Here is a 25,848-nt window from a genome sequence, read left to right on the forward strand (position 1 = left end):
CTTTACTGCTAAAGGGCTGTGGTTGCCTTGGGCTGGTACAGAAGCACAAAACATCATGTACGACATTTCTAGCTACTTCTTTAGTTAGGCTTTAGTTCTCTGTTAAGCAACAAGAAGACCCAGGACAAAGTTTACATTGGTGGTGCTCTAGAGTCTCTAAACCAACTTGTGACAGTACTAACATCACCCTCAGTAATAAAAAATGAATGGCCATATCATCACTGCACATCAAGCACAAGTTAAAACACCGGTGGGTATGAGCGACAAGAGGGAGCCCCTGGATTCTTTTTTGGGATGAAGGTGGCTACTTCCATCATTTACTCTTAGATGCTTTACCTCAGGAATGAATTCCCCTTCACTATTAATACTAGTGTACGATCCCTGCCGTGCGATTTGCTGCTGTTCATCAGGAACGCTTCCCGGCGGGGGAGAACTGCGGCCTGTGTGCAAGGAACCTAGTGATAAATAAAATTCATTATTTTACACTTGTATGCTGAAGAAAGGTTCTCAGTCCAAACATGCACATTTACTGCCTGAATCCCACCAGTCACCAACAGGCAGCGCAGCTGAAATACACAGGTGAGTAATGGAACAGGTGTCGTATTCCTTCACCTATAGAAATGATGAAACAGACAGATCTGGGGACAAGGGTGTTTCTGGTCAACGCCACATTGTGGGTTAGATCAAACACTGGCAATTTCTTTCAGGGTTTTATGTACAACTTAGATCCAAGTACTTACCTGTTGAATATTTCCGTGCCTTGCCAGAATCTTTGTACAGGGAACCCAGAATATCTCCCATAGACTTGGATATTCTCATATCATGGGGTTTGGGGCACACGGGCTGCAGATACTGTAAAGCATAAAAATTATTCATTTTACAAGAGCAGTATTAAAAAATCCAAATACAACAAATATAAATAAAGCCAATTTGTAAAGATTTACACACTGGACGGATCCTCCCGTGATTGAATTTATCAAGTGCAAAAAACAGGAGCAATCTGCTGCAGCTGCCCTCTACTTTAAAATGTATTTGGAGGTTTCTGCACTCCTAAACATGGAAAGACCCCCCATGACTGTAGCAGGGTTTTCCTCCTCCTGCTGCCTACTAACTGCCATTCAGACGTGCAAGTTGGGGGGGGCCCGTGAATTTTTCATCTGGCACAAGGTCAGTGACTTAACTATGTCAAAATATTTAGGCATGCACCGAATCCACTATTTTGGATTCGGCCGAATCCTTCCTGAAAGATTCAGCCGAATACCGAACCGAATCCGAACCCTAATTTGAATATGCAAATTAGGGGTGGGAAGGGGAAGGATTCGGCCGAATTCGAATCCTGCTGAAAAAGGTCGAATCCCGAACCCGAACCGAACCCTGTATTCGGTGCATCCCTAAAAATATTAAAGAAATTGGTGCACAGTGCCAATAACTGTACCATTGTTAATCAGAAAGGAAGTATCAAAAAATACTCACAGTTCACCCCAGTCCATGGATGCAAAAATCCAAAAGAGCAAAAGGTTGTGAGTTTTCTCCAAAATTAAGATAAAAAATTGAAATAATTTATTAGGCCATACAGATGACTGCCTAATGCGTTTCGTGCCTACTGGAGCACTTGCTCATAGGCTAATGAGCACACCCCTGGACATCTCTTTAAAAGGGGTTGTGACCAATCACAAACATCGTATACCTCAACCAATTCAAATTGAAAGACAATTAACAGCCCAGGTGTCTCTTTACATATGAAGCTAATCCAATTAACAAAGTGAGAATGACAATGCCATTTAGAATATCTTTATACATATAAGTGGTATACAAATTGTTCATACAGAACACACAATCAGTTTAAATCTATATAAAATAATACAAAAAAGAAAACATATTGATAAAGAAAAAAAAAATATATAACACAAATCTAATTATAATAAAAACATAGTTGTCACATTTAAATGTTTTTTTTTCTTTTCTCTTTCATTTCTTTTCTTTGTTTATATATTTCTTTGTTGTATACTAGGGAAAAAGTACTCAATTTTTAATCTTAATTTTGGTCTTTAATTTCAGTGACGTAACTATACTGTATATTACTTGGTCCCACAGAAAATTAATTTTAGGCCACCAAAATGTCTAAACAAATAGACCCCTGGAACAAGTGCTCTTTGAATAAGAACTAGGGGTGATGGCAGACAGGGAGATTTGTCGCATGCAACAAAAATGCCAGACCGCAAGCAACAAATCTCCCGAAAATGCTTCTCTGTCAGCAGTAACTGAAATCGCTGGTGGTAAAACCTACGTGTCACTTCTTTCTTCCGAAGTTGCCTCTCGTGGAAAGTTTGGGCAACTTCGCCATGTGTAGGTTTTACCATCAGCTATTTCAGTTACTGCTGACAGAGAAGCATTTTCGGGAGATTTGTTGCCTGCTGTCAAGCATTTTTTTTAATTGTGGGTGACAAACTAGGGTAAAAGCCGACAGTTATATCTGTTACCTGCGATAACAATGCATGACTGCAGGCAACAAATCTCCCGAAAATGTTTCTCCGCCAGCAATAATTGAAATCACAGGTGGTAAAACCATAGTGTCGCTTTGTTCTTCCGAAAGTCGCCTGAAGAAGTCTCGTGAGGAAACTTTATTCCACTTTCTGTAGGTTTTAACACTGGCAATTTCAGTTATTGCCGTTGGAGATGAGAAGATTTGTTGTCAGCAGTCAGGAATTTTTATTGCGGGTTATAAATCTCCCTGTCAGCCATGGCTCTGAGGGCTGACACTTGGTGCTACTTGTCATGGCTACAAAATTCCCAAAATTGTCTCTGCTAAAACACACATGGGGCAAATTCACTAAAGGGCGAAGTGGCCGACGTTAGCGACAATTCGCCAGACATCTGCAGGGACATTGCCAATTCACTAACAGCTAGCGAACGAGACCGTCACTATGATTTGTTCGCACCCTATCGACAGGTTGCTTTTCACTCTGGCGAATGGTCAATATTCTGCATAAATGCGAATTTTACTGAACGTTACCTCTTTCGCCAGATTTCACTTTGCAACTTCATACCAGACGAACAGTGTCGGACTGGGCTCTTGTGGCCCAGATCCACTTCTCAGTGGCGCGACCCGCTTTGTCGGTTGTCGCGGTAAAATCAAATTTTGCGTGTGTGCACTAGAGTAAACACACACCTGGCATCGGAGCGCCAGAGCAACAGGGGGGCCCAGGGCCACTTTTTGCCCTTGAGTGCCAGCTTCCATTCGAGATTTCGGTTTATCTGCCCCTTGTGCTGAGGGCCCAGGGCAGTGCACCTGGGCCACTTCTTTGATGTGGTGAGTAACCATTGTACTACTAAGAGACCCTATAATATAGAAGATTTTGGTCCAGGGCCAGTAGCCTCGGTGGGCCCCAAGCCCCCCAGACCGACCCTGCAGACGAACTGATAAAACAAAGCTACATCTTCCTCAATCTTATGTCAGTGACATCATATCCTGTATGCCGGAAACTCATAAAAGTTGTAAAAAACGCGGTGACTTTTAGTTTTTTAAAGTGGGATTGCCTTCAAAAGTCCGAAATATTAAAGATTTTTGTGTTAACATTTTTTTCTCCAGACATTTGAGGGGCATGCCACATTTGTTTTAGCGTGGGCTCACGTCTAGAAAATTAGAGGATCTCTTTTGTCTTTATTCCGCTCCCTTGGCCATTTGTATTAAAAAGACGCCACTTCAAGAATTTGCACCAACATCACAAATAAAGACGCCCATATGACTTTTGAGTACCCACCCTATTCAAATTGAAACTTATCGTAAGAGAACTAACAACGTTTTTCTAGGCAGAAATAAACGCAAGCGAAACTTCGCTATAAAATTCTCGCACTGAAGTAACACTAGCGAAAATTTGCTGCCGAGACGCAACTTCGCATTTTACTGAATTATCGTAGTGGTAAAGAATTTGGGCCTGGCGAATGTAGTGTGAAGTGTGGCAAAGCAATTGCTGGCAAAAATTCCCCCTTTAGTGAATTTGCCCCATAGTGTCTTTGAGGCAAGTACTGTAGCTCCGTGTGTCGCTGTAAGGGCCATGAAAATGATCCCTGTTGTCTCATTCCTCAATCCCTATTAAAACATATAATAGAGTGTGGGAGCACATTTATAGCTGGGAGAGTTTATTTAGTAGGTAATAGATAAAAACTGGACTGCAGTTGAACTCTTTAAGGGTCGGGGCACACAGGCAGATTCGGGAGTTTAGTCGCCCGGCGACAAATCTCTTCTTCTTCGGGGTGATTAATTTTCCAAAGTTGCCGAAGTTTCCTCATGAGGCAGCTTCGGGCGACTTCGGAAAATGAATCTCTCCAAATGCCATTCCGCCGGCGATTTACATTCTAGCCAGCGGAAAAGCAGGGGAGGCAGTTCGGGGAGATTAGTCGCCCTGAAGAAAAGGAGATTTGTCACACAGCGACTAATCTCCCCGAATCTGCCTGTGTGCCCTGACCCTTAAGATAAGTGGGTGTCAGTAAGCCCCAAGATGGTCAAAAAGAAATAAGAATGTGTATAATGACAAGGCTGGTAATTACCCTCATTGCTGCCTCGGGAGCTCTGCTTACTATGATTTTCTTTGGTGCTTTTACAAGGATCCTTAGGCTCTTCAGAGCTGGGCAGGCGTCCAAGTATTCCAAAGCTCTGTCCATGTCCTCCTGGCACACGAGAGGGATCAGGAGCTGGAGATAAACAAAAGATCAGCTTCACCTCACCTTCAAGTCTCACCAGTTTCAGAGAGAAGCCAATGGCCTTGTCCATAGAGAATGAGGGGACATTAATGGGAACCAATATGGCGTCCGTGCCTGTGAGACCATTATCAGTGGGGAAAAAACACAACAAACTGCATGGAACGTTTAAACTTGGCACATAGCCACTGTTAATATATGTGAGACCCCTGATTGTTCTGACAAATTGAACATAATCATTACTAAATAACATGATGATAAATATCCCCAGACCAGCAGAGGGCGCTGTGTGAGCACAGAACTGTTTCCAAGTGGGGAGCGAATAAAAAATAAAAGCCCTTTCCTGACTTGAGATAATGTTTAGTCTTGGGGCCCCGTCTCCAATAGCGATATACTTATTCCTTCTAATAAGGGCTGAGGCCAGGGCTGCACCCGGTCACCATTAGATAAAACGGCCAAATGAATTCCGTTTACTGTAGTGATTTATTTTAGAAACCATTAAAGGAGAACTAAACATGAGCTTTCTTTTTTCTCGCTGCGTGTGACCTTTAATCAGTCTTGGAATGACTTTTGCATGGAGAATTCCGAATAGGGAAGCGACAAAGATCGAAACAAATGACTTCATTGAACAGGTATGGGATCCATTATCCGGAAACCTGTTATTGACAAAGCTCCGAATTACGGAAATGCCTTCTCCCATAGACTTCATTTTATCCAAATAATCCAAATTTTTTCAGTATGATTACCTTTTTCTCTGTAATAATAAAGCAGTAGCTTGTACTTGATCCCAACTAAGATATAATTAATCCTTATTGGAAGCAAAACCAGCCTATTGGCTTTATTTCGTGTTTACATGGTTTTCTAGTAGATTTAGGCGCAGATTTATCAAGGGTCGAAATGAAAATTCGAATTTCAAGTTTATTTTAGTGTATCGACTAAGGAATAGTCCAAATTTACTTTGAGTTTAAAAAAAAAATTGGAATTCTGAAATTTAAGAATTCAAATCCGAATATTTTTTTGGTGTACATTTTTTAATCAAATTCAATTCGGGTTTGCAGGTCGATCCTATTCACCCAACTATTAAAAAAAAAAATATTATTTTTTTAAAATAATTTTCAATTGGTCAGTTTTTTGTTTGTTTTTTTTGAATTTTCGAGTTTATGGGAGTTGATGGGAGTTTTTAGAAACTCTCATAAACTGGAAATTCAACCTTTGATAAATATGTCCCTTTAAGGTATGAAGATCCGAATTACGGAAAGATCCATTATCCGGAAAACCCCCGGTCACGAGCATTCTGAATAACAGGTCCCGTACCTGTAGTGACACTTTATGATATATGGGGGGTCTACACCACGTTTCTAAATATGAGTATACAGTATAGTGGATATAAATCATGGGAAACTTTCTCTTCATCTGTTCTATTGCTTTCAAAATCACATTCACATTTTCCAAATGTTTCCATTGTTCCGTTCTCATATTTCTATTGTGTGAGAGTGAGTAGATGTAGATATATTCAGTTTCCATTTCGGTTCTGTCTGAATCTCAGATTATGACACCACAACCCGACTTCCGTATATGCACTTCTGGAAAGGCGTGTCAGCTGAAAGTCTAGCCATGAAGCAACGCTAAGGAAGTGAGGTTCATGGTGTAACTGTTTTATGCACAAACTGCGTGGGCACCCTGGCACCCAGATTGATTGCTTTCTAACCTTCCTGAAGTTGCTCTGAAGAGCCCAGATGAAAAGTGAAAAACAAGGGAACATGTATGGGATCCGTTATCCGGAAATGTGCTATCAAGAAAGCTCCATGTTTAGGGTCAGGGCACACATGCAGATTCGGGAGATTAGTTGCCTGGCGACAAATCTCCTCTTCTTTGGGCGACTAATCTCCCCGAACTGCCTCCCCGTCGGCTAAAATGCAAATCACTGGCGGGATGGCACTCAGAGCGATTAGTTTTCCGAAGTGAGGCAACTTCGGGCGACTTCTGAAAACAAATCGCCCCAAAGAAGAAGAGATTTTGTCGCTGGGCGACTAATCTTCCGAATCTGCCTGTGTGCCCTGACCCTAAAGGGGTTGAGTTAACTGTTAGTATGACGTAGCAAGTGATATTCTGAGACAATTTGTAATTGGTTTTCATTTTTTATTATTTGTGGTTTTTGAGTTATTTAGCAGCTCTCCAGTTTGCAATTTCAGCCGTCTGGTTGCTAGGGTCCGATTTACCCTAGCAACCATGCCTTGATGTGAATAAGAGACTGCAATAACAATACATTTGTAGCATTTGTTTTTTTAGATCCCCATTGGAAAGTTGGAAAGAGTCAGAAGGCAGCATATAATTCATAAATTATTTTAAAAAAAAATGAAGACTAACTGAAACATTGTTTAGAATTGGCCATTCTATAACATACTAAAAGTTAACTGAAAAGTGAACCACCCCTTTAATAAAATAATTTTAAATTTTTCTCTTATCCAGAAAAACCCCAGTCTCAAGCATTCTGGATAATAGAACCCATACCTGTATTTTTAGTTTCGCTTTGTTTTAGTGCATTTTTTTACCGCACAAGCCCATGATAAATCCGGAATAGCGCTGCTACGCGGAAACGTGATTGGCCGCCCTACATTACCTCATCATTTGTATAATGTAAATCCATCGTTTGTCCAAAGGCATCTGTGACTTTCTGCTGAACATCCTTCAGTTTGATTGGCCTTCGGAACTCAATAATCCTGTATTAAAATAAAAAAAGGAGAGGGGGGATAGGGTATTTATTCTATAGAGCAATTAGAGAACTTCATAGTAATGTAGATAAAGGGGTGTCTCTTTCTCATGCTTCTCTGGCAGCCTGGAAAAGATTTCAGCATTCAGATGTGTGAGGTCTTTACAAAGGAAGGCTTATAAATAATGGCCGTGTATATTAGTTTCTGGTACCAATAAAACATGAGAGCCAATGTGAGTTTGCCTGCCAATGTCAACACAGAGTGGGATCACTATGTAAAATATAATACACAGCTCCGTGTATTCCAACTGCACGGCCATTCCTGGGGAACTGATCATCGCTTTGTTTAAACGTTCCATTATGTTCTTCTCTCCTTCTTCTGAGGATCAGTAACCGCTGCCTGTTCAACTGCTGCTGAACTACAAAGCCCAGCACTCTCGAGCTGCTGTTGTTATAAATAGAGAGGGTATAGTTTGGGTGCAGTGAGGGAGATATAGGGGGTCAATTTCTGAGTGCTGGGGAAAGGTGCAAAGTGCAAAAACAAATGCAATCTGTTGTTTTTTGCACCATGACCTTCTGCATCTCTGCTCACAGGGTAGTGGGCTTGAGGGGTCTGGACTGGGATTTTAGGTACACAGAGGCCCAAACAGCCTAATAATAGGGAATGTAATAGGGAATGTAAAATTAGCAATGTGATTGGTTATTGGTAGCCCCTATGTGGACTGGCAGACTACAGGAGACCCTGTTTGGCAGTACACCTGGTTTTATACAACCAAAACTTGCCTCCAAGCCTGGAATTCAAAAATAAGCTCCTGCTTTAAAGAATTAGTAAACTCTAAAAATAAATGAATGTAATATTGATGAGGGGGCTATTCTAAGCACTTCTGCAATGTACATTCATTATTTACTTATTTTTGTAATTCCAAGATATTAAGGGATACATGTACTGTAAATAGGAATGGATTTTGTTACAACAGCGCCACCTGCTGGTCAGTTTCCCACCAGTCTGACCACCAAGTAGTCAAGGAAGTTGTCAGGAGAAAGAAAGAGACTGCTCTAATGTTCTTCTGCTTAGGAATAAAATTAGAAACCTTTCTCAAATCTTTCCTAAGCAGAAGAACATCAGAGCAGCCTCTTTCTTTCTCCTGACAACTTCCTTGACTACTTGGTGGTCAGACTGGTGGGAAACTGACCAGCAGGTGGCGCTGTTGTAACAAAATTCATTCACATTAACAGCACATGTATCCTGTACCATGTACATTAATATCTTGGAATTAAAAAAATAATGAATGTACATTGCAGAAGTGCTTAGTATAGCACTCTCATCAATTTTACATTCACTTGTTTTTAAGGTTTATTTATACTTTAAGGCCACTGGGAGCGACATCCAAGGGTTGAAGAGCAATGTGTTGCTCACAAGTCTCTGGTTGGGGATCAGGGCCAGAACTAGGGGTAGGCAGAGTAGGCACGTGCCCAGGGCGCAAAGCTGTGAGGGCGCCAGGCACGTACCTCCTCTGTCGCCTACCCCAAGTCCGGTTCCCTTCGCTGGCCGACTGTTCGCACTTTATGCACTTCTGCGCATGCGTGAATTCGCGCATGCGAGCGCAACTTCGCGCATGCGAGCGAGCGCAACTTCGCGCATGCGTGCATACTAAATAGGCGCTGAGACTGCCGGGCCTGCCCAGCATGGCCCGGCTCTGTTGGGGATCAATGCTCTTAGTACTCTAGCATTTGTGCCCTGGGTAATATTAGAATATCCCTAAAGGCTCTTTATATTGTTTGTAGCAGCTGGTCAACTCCAGAATGTAGGATAGTCCGAGCGCTGTAGAAAGTAGCAGCTGGTCCACGCTACAGCATGGGCTTGAGGAAACGCTCATGATTTTTCTCATTTTAGTAGGCATTGATGGGCTCAAGCAATGGGAATGGACCTGACTAAAACACAGTGATAGAAGCTAAGAGGCGGGGCCAGGATGAAGTCAAGTAGTGGGCTGGACTAGAGCACTCTGATGGCAGCTTACAGAGGGATTTACGAGGAGTCTTAAAGGGGAACTAAAGTCTAAAATAGAATAATGCTAGTAAAAGCTGTATTTTGTATACTAAACATAAACGAAGGGGAAATTTCACTGCATACAGCCAGGTTTAATATAAAAACAGTACACGTTTTTTAATCAAAGTATATTGGAGATAGATTTCTTTTTCATTAAAGAAAGTAAAAATGGGATTTTATTCTTTTGCCTTTACATTCCCTTTAACCTCAAGCAACAGCAAGCAATCTAATGGTAACTTGGCTTTGAAGTCTGAAACTCAAGTGGGATGGTCTTTACCAGTCAATACTATTGTGATGTTATGAAGCCTGGGAAATGTTCCTGTTGTTGTGTCTGGTTCAGACAGTTGAGTTCTACAGAGATAATTCTATTGTTTGGCTGTGATTGATGCCATTGCAGGGGTCAGTGTGCAAGAGGAAGAGTCTATGGATGAGTAAGGAATTCCAACAGCAGAGATAACGTGTTTCCCCCGTGTCGCTGTCCCGTAGAGATGTCGCTTACGTCTTAGCCAAAATACCCAGCTGTCCCACTAACTAACATACAGGGCAAACACAGAACTGAACTAAAGAAAACTGCCGGACTTCCCCTCACTTAACCTATTGCCACCCGCCATCTGCAGCGTGCAACTGCTTATCTCTGCTTGGCTTCCTCTCAAATAAATATGACCTAGGCCTGTCTGCTGTCCATGATTAAGGAATAAAGCATTTTGTGCTCAATTAAAAAAAAACTAATATTGGAGCTTTTAGGTGGCCTATGCCCCCCTCCCACCCCATACATACACACACTGAAAAACAATAAAAGCATATATTTCTCCATATTCTCACATTCCTTTCTAACACATATAATAAGAACAATATATTTGGATTCTTTTACAAGAGTTTTTTTCTGTATACACCCTGCTCTACCCAACCCTACCCAATAATGCTCAAACAACTAGTATGTGTAAATATTATCCCCCTATTTCACAATTTTATAATTGAGGGCAGGGTTAGAAGCATAATGTGGCTAATCAGATAATTAATATCCTCATAGGGCTATACCAAAACGTTTCAAGAGCATTAGAATGATCACACAAATAGACCAAACTCTATCCAATCTAATCACACTAATAGACCAACCAATATCCAATCAGAACATTAGAATGATCACAGGGCTAGACCAACCTGTATCCAATCAGAGCATTAGAATGATCACTGGAATAGACCAACCTGTATCCAATCAGAGCATTAGAATGTCACAGGGCTAGACCAACCTGTATCCAATCAGAGCATTAGAATGATCACTGGGCTAGACCAACCTGTATCCAATCAGAGCATTAGAATGTCACAGGGCTAGACCAACCTGTATCCAATCAGAGCATTAGAATGGTCACAAAGCTAATTTAACCTGTATCCAATCAGAACATTAGAATGATCACAGTGCTAGACCAACCTGTATCCAATCAGAGCATTCGAATGATCACAGGAATAGACCAACTTGTATCCAATCAGAGCATTAGAATGATCACAGGGCCTGACCAACCTGTATCCAATCAGAGCATTAGAATGATCACAAAGCTAATATAACCTGTATACAATCAGAGCATTAGAATAATCACAAAAATAGACCAACCTGTCTCCAATCAGAGCATTAGAATGTTCACAAGGCAAGACCAACCTGTATCTAATCAGAATATTAGTTATAGACACAATCCAATAGGAACAGGAGAATAACGTGGAAAGTGCCACAGAACAAAAACATATCCAGCTTGTTGAAATAACAATGGTTAAGAGCAATAAAAAAAACCAAAACAAAGAAGAGGGATAGATTAGATATGGCGGGTAATGTATTTATTATTAGCATTTTAAGCAAATATACAGAAAAGCCCTCCCATGTATGTGACCAAATAACCATTTATTTGATCCTGGGAGAGAAACTAACACCAGTTCTAATGCTCCACGTTGAGCGGAATCCCTGAATGGTTTCTTTGAAGCTCAGAGCTGTGGAAATATGTGACCCTGGCACAGAAACCTTTCTATATTCATATTCCTCTTAATGACTCACAGTTCCCTTATCCCAGGTCCAGGGCCTTTCCATCTTTCCTAAAAAGAATTATTATGTCTAGGGCAGCCCATCCAGACAACCTTATTATAAGATATAACAACTGGTGAAACTTGGATTTTTGAATCTTTTTCTGGACCACAGGCACTTTATAGTTTTAGAAATAGTGAATCGGATCTGTTCCCATGCTTAGAAACTGCTCTGTGATTCATTTGGGGAGAGCAGCTATTGTTAATTGCTTTTTATTTTTGCTGTGGTTTTGCCTGTGTTCTATGAAAGCCCTTGCCTGGAATGCTCCCTCCATGTCTTATATTCCCTTTTTGCAAAGTTTTACTCTCACATGTGCCCATGTTTACAGTGTTCCTTGTCTTCTTTTCCTCATCAGCTCCTCTGTACTATTGAAAATGCAGATATTTACTGACAGGGTCAGATGTACATCTTTATGTGCAGCTAATGAGCTGTCATCCGACATTAATCCTCACGTGATTTCCCTCCCGCCCCTAATTTGCATATGCAAATTAGGGTTCAGATTCTGTTCGGCCTGGCAGAAGGATTCGGCCGAATCCGGATCCTGCTGAAAAAGGCCAAATCCCGAACCGAATCCTGGATTGGGTGCATCCCTATTTTCATTACTGTAAAACACTTTCATTTTTTGCTGTTACTGTTCCTTTAACAAATGTTTAACCAAAATGCACATGATTTTGTGTAAGTCATGATAAAGGCAGGCAGCTTGTAATCACCATGGCAAAACACAGAGAAAGATGCAGGTGAGTCTACTTACTGTAAGATAGATGCAGGCATCTTTGTAGCACAAAAGAGCCAACAAAACATGATTAAGTAACTTGCAGGTACGAAACGCGTAGGGGCTATAGAGATGCATTTATACCATGATTAATATCTTTTAACTTATACTGATTATAACTTGTGAATTCCGGACAGTCCTGTTTTTTCCTGCTGTATATTTTGGTTTGCCGCTCCCTGAATCTGGGGGTCTGGTGCACCTGGACCACACAATCAACTTGGTGAGCTATTGACATTGTTATTCTGGAGCACCTTTCATTTCTTTTCATTGCAATAAAGCCTATGTCAACATGGTGTTTTCTCTACTGGTGCAAAATGTTGCCTCCAATATGCACCAAAAAATTCCCTGCCCTGCCACCTGCAATATGACTTTTTGTGGCTCTGACGGCCCCAAATGAGGTGCAGGTTTGGGTGAATCCCCAGTCTGGCTATGACCATCGGGCATTTGTCTGTCTCACTGAAAAACTATCCCACGTCTGCACCAGCAGTCATGGGTAGCAGCAGGGCAGCCATCAGGGGGGGGGGACAGGGGGGAGAGTTGTAGGGGCCCCGAGGGTAAGGGGGGCTCGGCCACGCCACACTTTCCCCTTCCTACCCCTAATTTGCATATGCAAATTAGGATTCGGATTTGGTTCGGTATTCGGTCGAATCATCTAGTTATGCCACTGGCTGGATGTGCACTCAGTCTGAACTCCACTGATCACAGCCGCAAAAGAAAACAAACGGGGCCCAGTGAGTCTGGACACCCCAGTTACACCCTGCCCCCAGTGACTGTCAGTTTTCCCTTTAATTTACAGTGTGCCAGGCTATAATGTAGGGCAATTTGGAGCTAAATAGATAGGGGGTTATTAACTGTTAATTATCCATAAACACAGCTGTTCTAAATAAAACTCACTGTTGCACTAAACCCGATTTGAGCTCTTTTTTGACTACATTTAACTAATGACAGATCACACTGATATGAAGGTCTTTGCTGTGGGATCTGTAACTGTACAGCTGTAATATTTGCACAACTCACGCTCGGATCAGGACATCTGACAGTTGGGCAAGTTGTTTGGTTTGTCGCGCTGAGGCCCGAGGAGCCGCACTGGGAAACTCCCATATCAAATATACTGTGTACCAGGCACTCGAGAAAATCTGTTTGCTCTCTGTTCATTGGCGACTCGGAAACCTCGTCAAAACATCAGGGAAAGTTCATCTTTGAATCAATTGAGCATAATTTAGAGAATAATACCATGGCATAATTAATCAGTCATAGTTTAATTTTTCTTTTGATCTTTTTTTAAAATGTTTTTTTCTTTCTATTCTGTGTCTGTTTTTTAAAAAGGTTAATGGGACACATTTTACACATTGCACTATGCCTTTAATAAGATACACTAAACTAATCCTTTATTGCTAATTTGCCCCCAGGCCTTCCCACAGCACCTGTTACTGTAATGATTCCAGATCTCCTGACCCCTCTATGTGGTGGGCTAAATCTCAATAGTCTAAAGACTAGGGGGCAGATTTGCTAAAGGGCGAAGGGACTAAAGGTGGCCATAGACACACAGATCCGATCGTACGAATCGAGGATTCGTACGATTTTCGGATCGTGTGTGGCGTGTGCCGACATCTTTCGCCCGGCGGAGTTTGGTTGATCGGTCAGGTTTGATTTTGACCCGACCGATCCCACCGGAGCTCATGGCCAAACGGCCGAACAATCAGATTACCCCCGATATAGCCATGCCTGTTAATGGCATATCGGGGAAAGATCCGCTCGTTTGGCAACATCGCCAAACGAGCGGATCTTTGCATCTATGGCCACCTTAACACTGGTGAAAATTCGCCAGTGTGCTGTCATTCAAGCACTTCGCTGATTTACTAACGGGCACAGACGTAACTTCGCTAGCGAAAGTGACAGACACTATCGATCATTCACACTCTATCGCCAGGTGACTTTTCGCTCTGGCGAAATTCACTAAGATGCGAATTTTTACCTCTTTCGCCAGACTTGCCTTCGCCAGCTCAGACCAGGCAAAGTACAATGGAGTGCATAGGACTTCCTCAATTTTTAGTGGAAAAAAAAGACGCTGGTGTCTTTTCCTTTTTTCAGAGTGATAACCATCAAAAGTCCTTAATTTTTTTGGGGTAACCGGGTTCCCCCATACATTTTCTAACATATGGAACATAAACTATATAGTGGGCTTATGTGTAGGGCAATATAACAACTCTATTGTCTTTATTAAGGTTCCCTGGACTTGTGTAATGTAATGTATTTGCTGCAACATATGCGTCCATTCAACTTTATCATTTCCCGCCGTATGCAAATAAGCCAACGCTAGTGCATCTTCGCTTTGTTTGAACTGATTGAAGTAACGCTAGCGAAAATTCCCCAGCGTTTGGCGCATCGAATTTACGACTGGTGAAGTGTTGCGATCGATGCGAATTTTCGCCGCTTAGTGAATTTGCCCCTAGGGATGCACCAAATCCGGATTCAGTTCAGCCGAATTCAAGCACCTGGTTGAACAAAATCCAAATCCTTAAAGGGGTGGTTCACCTTTAAGCTAACTTTTAATGAGATATAAAATAACCAATTCTAAGCAACGTTTCAATAGGTCTTTGATGTTTATTTTTTTTATAGTTTTTTAAATATTTACTTTTTTTCTTCTGTCTCGCGGGTCTTCTCAATAGCGTGTTTTACAAAAATTTTTCGGATCACGCCGACTTCTAATGATGTGACTTCCGGTTTACTAAGGCAGCACTTCCTGTTTTTGGATGGTAGGGATGCACCGAATCCACTATTTTGGGTTCGGCCGAACCCCCGAATCCATCGCAAAAGATTTGGCCGAATACCGAACTGAATCCTTATTTGCATATTCAAATTAGGGGTAGAAAGGGGAATTTTTTTTTTACTTGTTTTGTGACAAAAAGTCACGCGATTTCCCACCCATCCCTAATTTGCATATGCAAATTCGGATTGGGTTCGGCAGGGCAGAAGGATTCAAACTAATCCGAATCCTGCTGAAAAAGGCCTAATCCTGGCCGAATCCCGAAGAGAATCCTGGATTTGTGCATCCCTACTTGATGGTCAGCAGGTAAGGTACTTGCAGGTCGAGTAGCGGGTCCAAATGGGTAAGTATGCGGGTTGCGGGTCCGGTTTGCGGGTCAGGTTTAACAAATTGGTTCCACGCAGGACTCTAGTTCCCTTCCTGGCCCTTATTTCAGTATGCAAATTAGAGTTTGGATTTGTTTTGTTATTCGGCTGAATCTTTCACGAAGGACTCAGGATTTATCTGAATCCCAAAATAGTAGCTCCAGCAGGCACAAGACAGCCCTATCCTTACTGCCTCCCACAGGGCCTATGTGCCACCCTCCGCCCCATGCAGGCAGTGCTTTATTCACATATTGCGGGGCCAACTCAGGTCTTCCTTAGTGTTTGCTGCAATTTTCTGTTGTGCCAGGGGCAACATGCCAACAACATGGTGGTTTGCACCCTTTTTGCACTTTGCACCCTGCTCTGCACTTAGTGAATGAGCCATAAAGCCTCTAGGAGAAGATAAGGAAGGTTGCAGTCAGCCAGGCTGAAACAATGGCAGATCATACAAGACTGAAAGTGCAATTCATTCAGTAACACCTAGGGCAGCACAGCAAAGGAAGAGATTTTATATTGACCGCTATTCCAATTAGACATACACAAATAGGGGGGGGGAAGAGTTCTTTATAAATAGGCGTGAATAATAATCTTTTCAGTACATAGTAACACTCCTTCCAATGGAACTGTACGACCATCATCACAATGTGCCCTGACGCTCTACATATGGACCCAGGACAGACATGAATGTGAAGCCACAAACTAAACTTAGACTTCAGCTTATTGTGCTGCACAATTCTGTGTTTTTGTTCAGGTCGTTTCCATATAAGTGGAATCAGGGGAGCAGCCTTGGCAGCGTTATTATTCTAGGAGCAGTGCCCAAAATCTGCCTCTGGAAAGGTCAGAGCCATGAGAGGCTGCTGCGCTGCAGAGAGTACCCAGCCCCGAATCCAAACGCACACAGTATGGGATACAGACTTCCTCCATGGGAAATGCAGGAAACACGGGATTCCACATTTAGCTTCTCCTTATGTTTAACATCAATAATGACACCGAAAATATTACTTATCATTTATAAAATGGAAACCAGGAATAATAACGTTGGCTTTTACGCCATTGTGATCACTTACCTTTTCTCTCCGTTGTATTCAAATTTTATTCTGGCATCCTGCTGGAGAGAAAATATAGAGAGAAATTATAGAATTTTAGTATATTTTTGTACGACATTCCAAACACTCTGTGCCTATTAACGGCATGGATTGCTAAGCATTTCCAAAAACAAAAATAAATAATTAAAATCAGTTTAATTATTAATAAATGCTTTCAATATCAATATTTCCCACCTAACAGGGAAATTAAAGGCAAAGGTAGATAAATATCATTTAGCAAAAAGTAATGGAGAATATGGAGACCAGTCCAAATGGGAGATATCAGTCTGTTACATTCTCCCAATGTCTGTTCTCTCTTTCCTTTATCAGAGAAACATGTGAGATATCGATGAATCTGTATCCACCCGCCACTCACTCAACTGTCTAGTCTGTTTAACTTAAAGAAGAAAATACAGAGTAGGTGGTACCTTTTAGATATAGCATGCCTGAAGCAGGGACCTAAAGCATGCATTTTTTAAGATACTCAGTTAGCCAATTAAAGTTATCACCTACTCTATATGTTCTGGTTTTGATCTATGGCTAACACGGTACAACACTCTGCTACTAAGTTAAAGGACGTATAGATCTCCACTGGAAGCCACCAACAGAATGTTCATGGCCATCCCCCTGTTGGAGTTGAACTCCTAACCTGTCTCCATGTTATCTGCCTTCAGAATTGCCTAGTCTGCTTGAGTTAAACAACCCCTAGATCTCTCCTGTGAGCTGACATTAAAGTGTTCAGTCCCCTGTTGGAGTTAGACTCCAACCCTGTCTCCATATTATTCTCCCAACCCATGTGATTGAGTTAAAGGATCCTTGGATATCCCCTGTAACACACCATCAGCATGTTTTTGACCAGCCCTTGATGGAGTTGGACATCCAATCGCTCTGCCTATTAGCTACCATCAGAATTGTCTAGCCAGCTTCAATTAAAGGATTCCTGGATCATCCACGTAAGCCACCATCAAAAGTTGGACTCCAAGTCCTTATTACCTCCCATCAAAATCTAGGCTGCTTGAGTAAAAGGATCCATGGTTTCTGTTGTTAGCCACCATCAAAGCTGTAGAATAGCCCACTGTTTCAATTGGTCTCTAAACCCAGGTGCTTGAGTTAAAGGGTCCTTGGATCTCCCCTGTAACCCAACACCAGACTAGAGGAAAAGAACTTATATTTGAAGCAACGTAGGGGGTTCTTCACAGTCAGGACAGTGAGGTTGGGGAATGCACTGCCGGGTGATGTTGTGATGCTGATTCAGTTAATGACTATAAGAGGGACTTGGATGATTTTTTGGACAGACATAATACAAAGGCTATTGTGATACTAAACTCTATAGTTAGTATAGATATGGGTATATAGAATTTATGTGAGAGTAGGGAGGGGTGTGTGTATGGATGCTGGGTTTTCATTTGGAGGGGTTGAACTTGATGGACTTTGTCTTTTTTCAACCCGCTTTAACTATGTAACTATCAGAATGTTTATGACCAGCCCATTTTTGGAGTTGGACATACAAACCCTCTGACTATTAGCTACCATCAGAATTGTCTAGTCTGCACAATTAAAGGATTCCTGGATCACCACATAAGCCACCATTAGAAGGTTCTAGAGTTTTTGAGTTGGACTCCCAGTCCTTTTCCATATTAGCTCCCATCAGAATCTAGGCTGCTTGAGTAAAAGGATCCATGGTTCTCTGTGGTTAGCCACCATCAAAGACCAGCCCACTGCTTCCATTGGTCTCCAAACCCAGGTGCTTGAGTTAAAGAATCCTTGGATCTTTCCTGTAACCCAAATCAGAGTGTTTATGACCAGCCCCCTGTTGGAGTTGGACTTCCAACCCTCTACCTATTAGCTACCATCAGAATTGTCTAGTCTGCTTGAATTAAAGGATCCCTGGATCTGTCCCATAAACCAACATTAAAGTGTTCAAGACCAGCCCCATGTAGGAGTTAGACTCCCACCGTTTCTCCATATTAGTCTCCCAACTCATGTGCTTCAGTAAAATGATACTTGGGTCTTCCCTGTAACCCACCATCAAAGTGTTTATGACCAGCCCCCAGTTGGAGTGGACATCCAACCCCTGTACCTATCAGCTACCATTAGAATTGTCTAGTCTGCTTGAATCTAGTCTACTCGATTTAAAGGATCCTGGGGCCACCAATGTAAGCCGCCATCAGAATGTTCTGCAGCCCATGTTTTGAGTTGGACTCCCTGTACCTCTCTCTATTAGTTCTCACTTCCCACTATCCCATCCCTTACTCCTCCCTCATTCACTGCCATCAGTGATCTAACTCCGCCTGCTGCTTAGTTCAACACTCCTTGCCCTCCTCTCCCACTGTAAGATACTATATCATTGTTCTAGTCCAGCCTACTGCTCACACAGGGGCGGGGCTGAGAGCTATTAAATCATAGAGTGGGCTGAACTAGAACTTGATAATGGCAGCTTACAGGAGCAACTTCAGGGGCTCTTTAAACACAAGCATAGGGTGGGACTTTTACATTTAATCATTAAAAACACAGCAGAGATCAGATATATACTATCCTGCATCCAATACAAATAATGATTTTAGAGTTCAGTGACTTTTATTAGAGCATGGTATTAGTATTAATTTTGGTTAGTAGGAAATGCTTTGGCAAACACACAGCCATTCCAGTAGAACGCCTACTAATCCTCATGGGAAAGCTGCATTTCCCAGTCAGGGGGCACTGAGTTTACATCCCCTCCTCTGGGCTATTTTTTTCTCCACTTCATTTTCTCATGTGGTTTAGTATGAAAAGATCAATTATTGCTGACGCCACCAATCCCATCTGCTACAATTTAACACATGGACCAAGGCTGTCAGACATCACAGTGATAAATGGGCTCACATAGGAAAAAACCATTTCCCAGAATTTAAGCTAAATTCCAACCCAGATACAGCACAGATATGGAGACCCTGCTTTTATTTTGTCATCTAACTCTCTTGTCTGCCTGGGATGATGGGAGTTGTAGTACAGCAATAGCTGAAGGATGTGTCACTCTGACCTTACCTATATAAATTGTTACTTTAAGATTTTTATACAATTTTTAGGCCAATGGGGTTGTTCACCTTTGCGTTACCTTTTAGTATGATGTAGAGAGGGATATTCTGAGACAATTTGCAATTGGTTTTCATTTTTTTATTATTTGTGGTTATTTAGCCTTTTATTAAGCAGCTCTCCAATATGGAGTCTGGTCGCTAGAGTCCAAATCACCCTAGCAACCTTGCATTGATTTGAATAAGAAATCGGAACATACGGTAAATGGGAGAAGGCCAGTATATAAAGACAAATAATAAAAAGTAGCAATAACAATAAATTTGTAGCCTTACAGAGTGTTTGTTTACTTAGATTGGGGTCAGTGACCCACATTTGAAAGCTGGAAAGAGTCAGAAGAAGAGGCAAATAATTAAAAAAAAACTATAAAAAATAAATAATGAAGACCAATTGGAAAGTTAACTTAAAGGTGAAGCACCCCTTTATTGATGACAGCCATATCCATACATATTATATGGGTCCACAATCCCTCCAATCTACAGATTATTAAAGAGATATCTGAGCTCATTCACTCCATTTAAAAGCTATAATGTTACATTTAAAGGGGAAATTAAATATTTTTGCTCCTCACAACCAATGATCTACTGTTTGTTATGGGTGTGTTGCCTCTAGGGATACACCAAATCCACTTTTTTGGATTCGACCGAATCCCCGAATCCTTCGTGGAAGATTAGGCCAAATACCAAACCGAATCTGAATCCTAATTTGCATATGCAAATTAGGGGCGGGAAAGGAAACAGTGCAAAAAATTGGTTTACTTCCTTGTTTTTTGACGAAAAGTCAGGTGAAATCCCACCCTGCCCACAATTTGTATATGCAAATTAGGATTCGGATTTGGTTCGGCCAGGAACAAGGATTCGCCTTAATCCGAATCCTGCTGAAATAGGCCGAATCCTGGATTCGGTGCATCCCTAGTTGCCTCGGAATAACGTTTCCCCTTGTGCAACCAAATGGGGAAAGAGGGGCTTGTTCAGTGTAAAAATAAAAACTGGGTAAATAGATAGGCTGTGCAAAATAAAAAAATGTTTCTAATATAGTTAGTTAGGCAAAAATGTAATGTATAAAGACTGGAGTGACTGGATGTGTAAAATAATAGCCAGAACACTACTTCCTGCTGTTCAGTTCTCTTGCTTTCCACTGATTGGTTACCGGGCTGTAACCAATCAGAGACTTAAGGAGGGCCACATGGGACATAACTGTTGCTTTTGAATCTGAGCTGAATGCTGAGGATCAATTACAAACTCACTGAACAGTTATGTCCCATGTGTCCCCCCTTATAGTCACTGACTAACTCAGAGTTAGAGAGCTGAAAAGCAGGAAGTAGTGTTCTGGCTATTATGTTACACATCCAGTCACTCCAGCCTTTATACATTACATTTTTGCCTAACTAACTATATTAGAAATATGTTTTATTTTGCACAGCCTATCTATTTACACAGTTTTTATTTTTATAGAACATGTGCAAGAAGTCATAGTTCATGCATTCACTGTCCAGTCCGTAGTCCTCCAGTTAATGAACGAAAATAGTAGTTGGAGATAGGCAGCTGCGATAGTGCTGCTTGGGTGCCCTAATTACAGACACTTATCTAATGAGGGGTCTCCAGGAATCCCTGCTTGAGCCCCCCCCCCCTACTCTGACTCTGGCCTTATGTGTCAGTGGGTTTCTCTATGTCACTTCCAGTTTATTAGATGCACTCCAGCCCAGATAAGCTTTCTACACAGGATAAGGGTTTTTGCTGTGGGTATCCCCCACGGGGGTCTAATAGTACCTAGGACTTAGCAGTTTACAGCGAGAGATCCACCCCAGTCAGTGATGACGCAGACAGACAGACAGACAGGGAATCAGAAATAACTGGAAATTTTGATTTTTGTAAAGACTTATTAAGAAACTCTCAACCCGAGTATATACAGTTAGTTCCAATGAGTATGGATTAACATCACATGCCCCTATACCTATAAATATTTTAGGCTACTCCATAACTCCCACCTTTCCCGTTTTTTGCGGGACAGTCCCGATTTTGACAGCTCAACCAGCTGTCCCGGACTGTTACTGAAATGTCCCCATTTTCTCTTTGAACTCCTGCATTGAACAGCCAGAAAATTACAATATTTCTGAAACTGAAATGGCTTTTAGCAGAGATCCCAGAATTTGTGGCAGTTGCACTTAGATATATTTGTTACAATTTAAGATAATTTAAAGGAGAAATCAACCTGTGGGGAAAAAAACCTATACCCCCCACCCCAGGTAGACCCCCCTCCCTCCTCCCCCCAGGCTAACTACCCCCCGGGAAATGCCCCATACTCCATACTTACCCCTCGGCCCAGATTCATCCAGCGGAGTTCCGTCTTCCGGCTCCTCTGTAAGCTGACTGGGAGATTGGTATTTCTGCGCATGCGCAGTTGGAGCAGTTTGACGGTTTGCAACAACTGCGCATGAGCGGAATTACACGGAAATTGCCGATCTCTCAGTCAGCTTACCGAGGACGCAGAAGATGGATGCGTGCAACTCCACTGGAAGAATCAGCGGCAAGGGGTAAGTATGGAGTATGGGGCATTTCCCCAGGGGGTAGTTAGCCTGGGGGGAGGAGGGAGGGAGGTCTACCTGGGGTGGGGGGTACGGGTTTTTTCCCCACAAGTTGAATTCTCCTTTAAAATAAGCAAAGAAGCAATTGTAACTATTTGAGATAAGCAGGTCTCTTGGGGAAACTGTGACTTGCATCTTAAAGGGGCAATTCACCTTCATTAGCAAAACTGTAATAACACAGAAAAACTACAGAAATGTGTTCACTTTCCATAACCTGCCAAATTTTGTAAAATGGACATGGTTCCCTTCGCGAACCCAAACTTTTTGTCCCTCTTTCTATTTATAAAAAATGTTGGGAGGTCTGCCTACTCTGGTGGCAACCCTACGCCAACCCTCCCAAATGTCTGCTAGCTTATAAATGGTAAACTTGGTTTCCCACCTAAAAGCCCCTCTAAAATCAAACAAAATTATTTCCCCTTCATTGGGTGGCCTTATACTATTGTGTTTAGGGTTGACACCTGGCCGGTACAACTGCCAGCCGGTACAACTGCCAGCCAGAGTTGGCGAAACCTCGTTAATAGTTATAGGGAATGTTGTACAAATGCCGCTCCCTTCTGCCACTTGTGTCCCAGAAACACACCTTATTATTCCCTTGATTGGAAAAGGATCATTGCTGTGTGGGCGGGCAGAAGAATTTCATGTATTTACAACTTGTCTGCAAGCCGAGAACATAAGAGCTGGTTTCCATAATCTCATTCTCCAGATGACGAACTCGACAAGAAAAAAAAACTTCCTTTTATAATCTCTCTGCAAACACTGAATACAGCTGTAACCATAAGCCAGTAACAACTATATGCAGAGCTATATATACATTTCTATACAGTATATATATATTAGGGATGCACCGAATCCACTATTTTGCATTCAGCCGAACCCCCAAATCCTTCACGAAAGATTCAGCAGAATACCGAAGCAAATCCTAATTTGCATATGCAAATTAGGGGTGGAAAGGGAAAATATTTTTACTTCCTTGTTTTGTGACAAAAAGTCACGCGATTTCCCTCCCCATCCCTAATTTGCATATGCAAATTAGGATTTGGTTCGGTCAAGCAGAAGGATTCGGCCGAATCCTGCTGAAAAAGGCAGAATCCTAAACCGAATCTTGGATTCAGTCATATTAGGGATACACCAAATCCAGGATTTGGCCTTTTTCAGATGGATTAGGATTCGGTTTGGTATTCGGCCGAATCTTTATACACACAAATTATTGACCTGGAGCACTCCTTATATATTTCAAATGCCTAGGTGCAGGTTATATAGTAAATACAAAAATCCTGGATTTTTCCAAGTGAAAAAAATGCTGTTTATTCCAACGTTTCGGCTCCTAACTCAAGCTGGACGGCTTGAGTTAGGAAACAGCAATTTTTTCACTTGGAAAAGACCCAGAGTGCGGTTCATTTGTTATTTTTATTAGGGATGCACCGAATCCAGGATTCGGTTCGGGATTCGGCCAGGATTCGGCCGAATCCTTCTGCCCAGCCGAACCGAATCCTAATTTGCATATGCAAATTAGGGGTGGGAAGGAAATTGCGTGACTTTTTGTCAGAAAACAAGGAAGTAAAAAATGTTTTCCCCTTCCCACCCCTAATTTGCATATGCAAATTAGGGTTCGGATTCGGTTCGGTATTCGGCCAAATTTTTCGTGAAGGATTCTGGTGTTCGGCCGAATCCAAAAAAGTGGATTCGGTGCATCCCTAATTTATATATATATATATTATATTTACATAGAAATGAAGACCGGTTCAAATGCGGGCACCAGGTATAATATATATATAAAATATATTATACATGGTGCCCGCACTCGAACCGGTCTTCATTTCTTTATGGGTGCAGAGTCAATGGGAAAAATAACATTTACTGGGTTTTTACTGTCAAAGAACCCATGGCACCCACTACCCTTTACATTGCCACCTAAGTGCTTTAGTCCAACCTGTTTAATATAAAATCACCCATCCCCTTGAAAGATGCCATGTTCTAGCCTAGTCCACTGCTTGCAGGGGTGTAACTAAAGAGGAAGCAGACCCTGCGGCTGCAGGGGGGCCCAGGATTAAAGGGCCACATGAGACCCTAATTAATGTGTAATTTCAACATATATTGGTAAAACAGGATGACCTCTGGTGAGTTTGGGGGGCCCGGTAACATCTAGTAATACCACTGGGGAACCCCATCCATTAAGCCTTCACTTAATGCAGGTCCTGTTGGACATCAGTTTGGCCGATGCTTAATGTAACTGTAGAAAAGAAAAGCCACTAAGCACCTTGTGTCTCCCTCACCGAATTTAGTAAATGTGCAATTCAGAGATCACTGAGGTGCATCAATAGAAGGAAGGTCCACGTAGACATTTACTTGAGGAGTCCCGTGTTTCTATGGTCCATTTGCAGCCATGTAATGTACCAGCAAAACACCAATGACAAGGCTGTGACAGGCTGTCATAGGACCGTGGACTTGATAAATGATCCCGATCCGACAGGAACTGAACTACGCACCACGGAGATGATGGAGACGTCAGGCACTTGGTAAGGAACAAAGAACGTGTGACCTTCTCCTAGTTATGGAAGCATAACAGATCAAACAAAACTTCATTGGTGATATAGTATGGAGCACCTCTGCTCTTTTCTGAAGAACCGGCCCAACATTGGGTCTTGCTACTTCTAATGTTGCTTATTCACTGAGCTGTCATCACTCTATTGTTTTCTAGTTTTTATATACCTCCAAAACCTTTGCTCCTGGCATGTGGTACTGCCTATGTGTTTTCTAACGGCAATAACCACAAACCAAGTCAATAGAAGATCCAAATTCCAAGATGGACGACATTGAACGCAACACTGCTCTGGTGGTACTGGTGGCGAGCGCCAGACAATATGGAAGGTATTTGGCACATCCATTGCTACTATGTTCCAGTGGAGCAATTCAGTGACTGAGCCAGAAAAGTGTTGCTATCAGCTGTGCACAACGATGGAAACCCATTATGTCCCACAAACTGATTGTGGCTGGTTGGAATGTCAGCAGATTCGTTTATTCACTTTCTTTAATTGGCTCCAGCCCTGTGGGTTTGTCTGGAGCGTTGGGGAAAGAATGAAACACAGTGATCCGGAATATCATGTGTATCTGGTGATTGTTGTCTTGAAAATACCGGGGTTATAAGAAATGAAGACAGTAATGGATTCATAAAGTACCCAGGATTTATAAACCTGCCGATCCCTGGCCACATATTACTCACAGGGGGTGCTGTTTTGGCTAGGGATGCACTGAATCCACTATTTGGGATTTGGCCGAATCCCCGAATCCTTGGTGAAAGATTCAGCAAAATACCAAACCGAATCCGAATTTGCATATGCAAATTAGGGTCAGGAAAGGAAAAAGTTGAAAAATTCTTCTTTTACACGATAATGAAGTGCTCAACCCCTGTGTTCCGTCTCGTCAGACCAGGTGCTTAGTGGTCAATTACCCTCTCTGCCATGGGTTGAAATCATATATTCAGTCCATACGACCATAGCACACTGACAAACAGGTTTCTGTTGCGTTTCAAGTGTTTTATTGGCTCATTACAGTAGAAAAAGGCAACGTTTCGGGCCGCACAGGGCCCTTTATCAAGAGGCTTGATAAAGGGCCCTGTGCGGCCCGAAACGTTGCCTTTTTCTACTGTAATGAGCCAATAAAACACTTGAAACGCAACAGAAACC

At 42.1% G+C, this 25,848-nt stretch overlaps 1 protein-coding gene across 1 annotated transcript in view; it reads right to left on the minus strand.

Moving 5' to 3' along the window:
- Positions 1-25,848, minus strand: part of map3k22.L (mitogen-activated protein kinase kinase kinase 22 L homeolog) — a gene marked incomplete at its 5' end in the record, with an annotated part of 99,193 nt that overhangs the window by 12,616 nt on the left and 60,729 nt on the right. The window contains 5 exon segments of the mRNA NM_001095819.1: positions 337-455; positions 741-852; positions 4,549-4,692; positions 7,319-7,418; positions 16,495-16,532. Of these exon segments, the coding sequence (NP_001089288.1) occupies positions 337-455; positions 741-852; positions 4,549-4,692; positions 7,319-7,418; positions 16,495-16,532 (513 nt within the window).

The sequence above is a fragment of the Xenopus laevis genome, chromosome 6L, assembly GCF_017654675.1.
Source record: "Xenopus laevis strain J_2021 chromosome 6L, Xenopus_laevis_v10.1, whole genome shotgun sequence".
Taxonomy (NCBI): Eukaryota; Metazoa; Chordata; class Amphibia; order Anura; family Pipidae; genus Xenopus; species Xenopus laevis.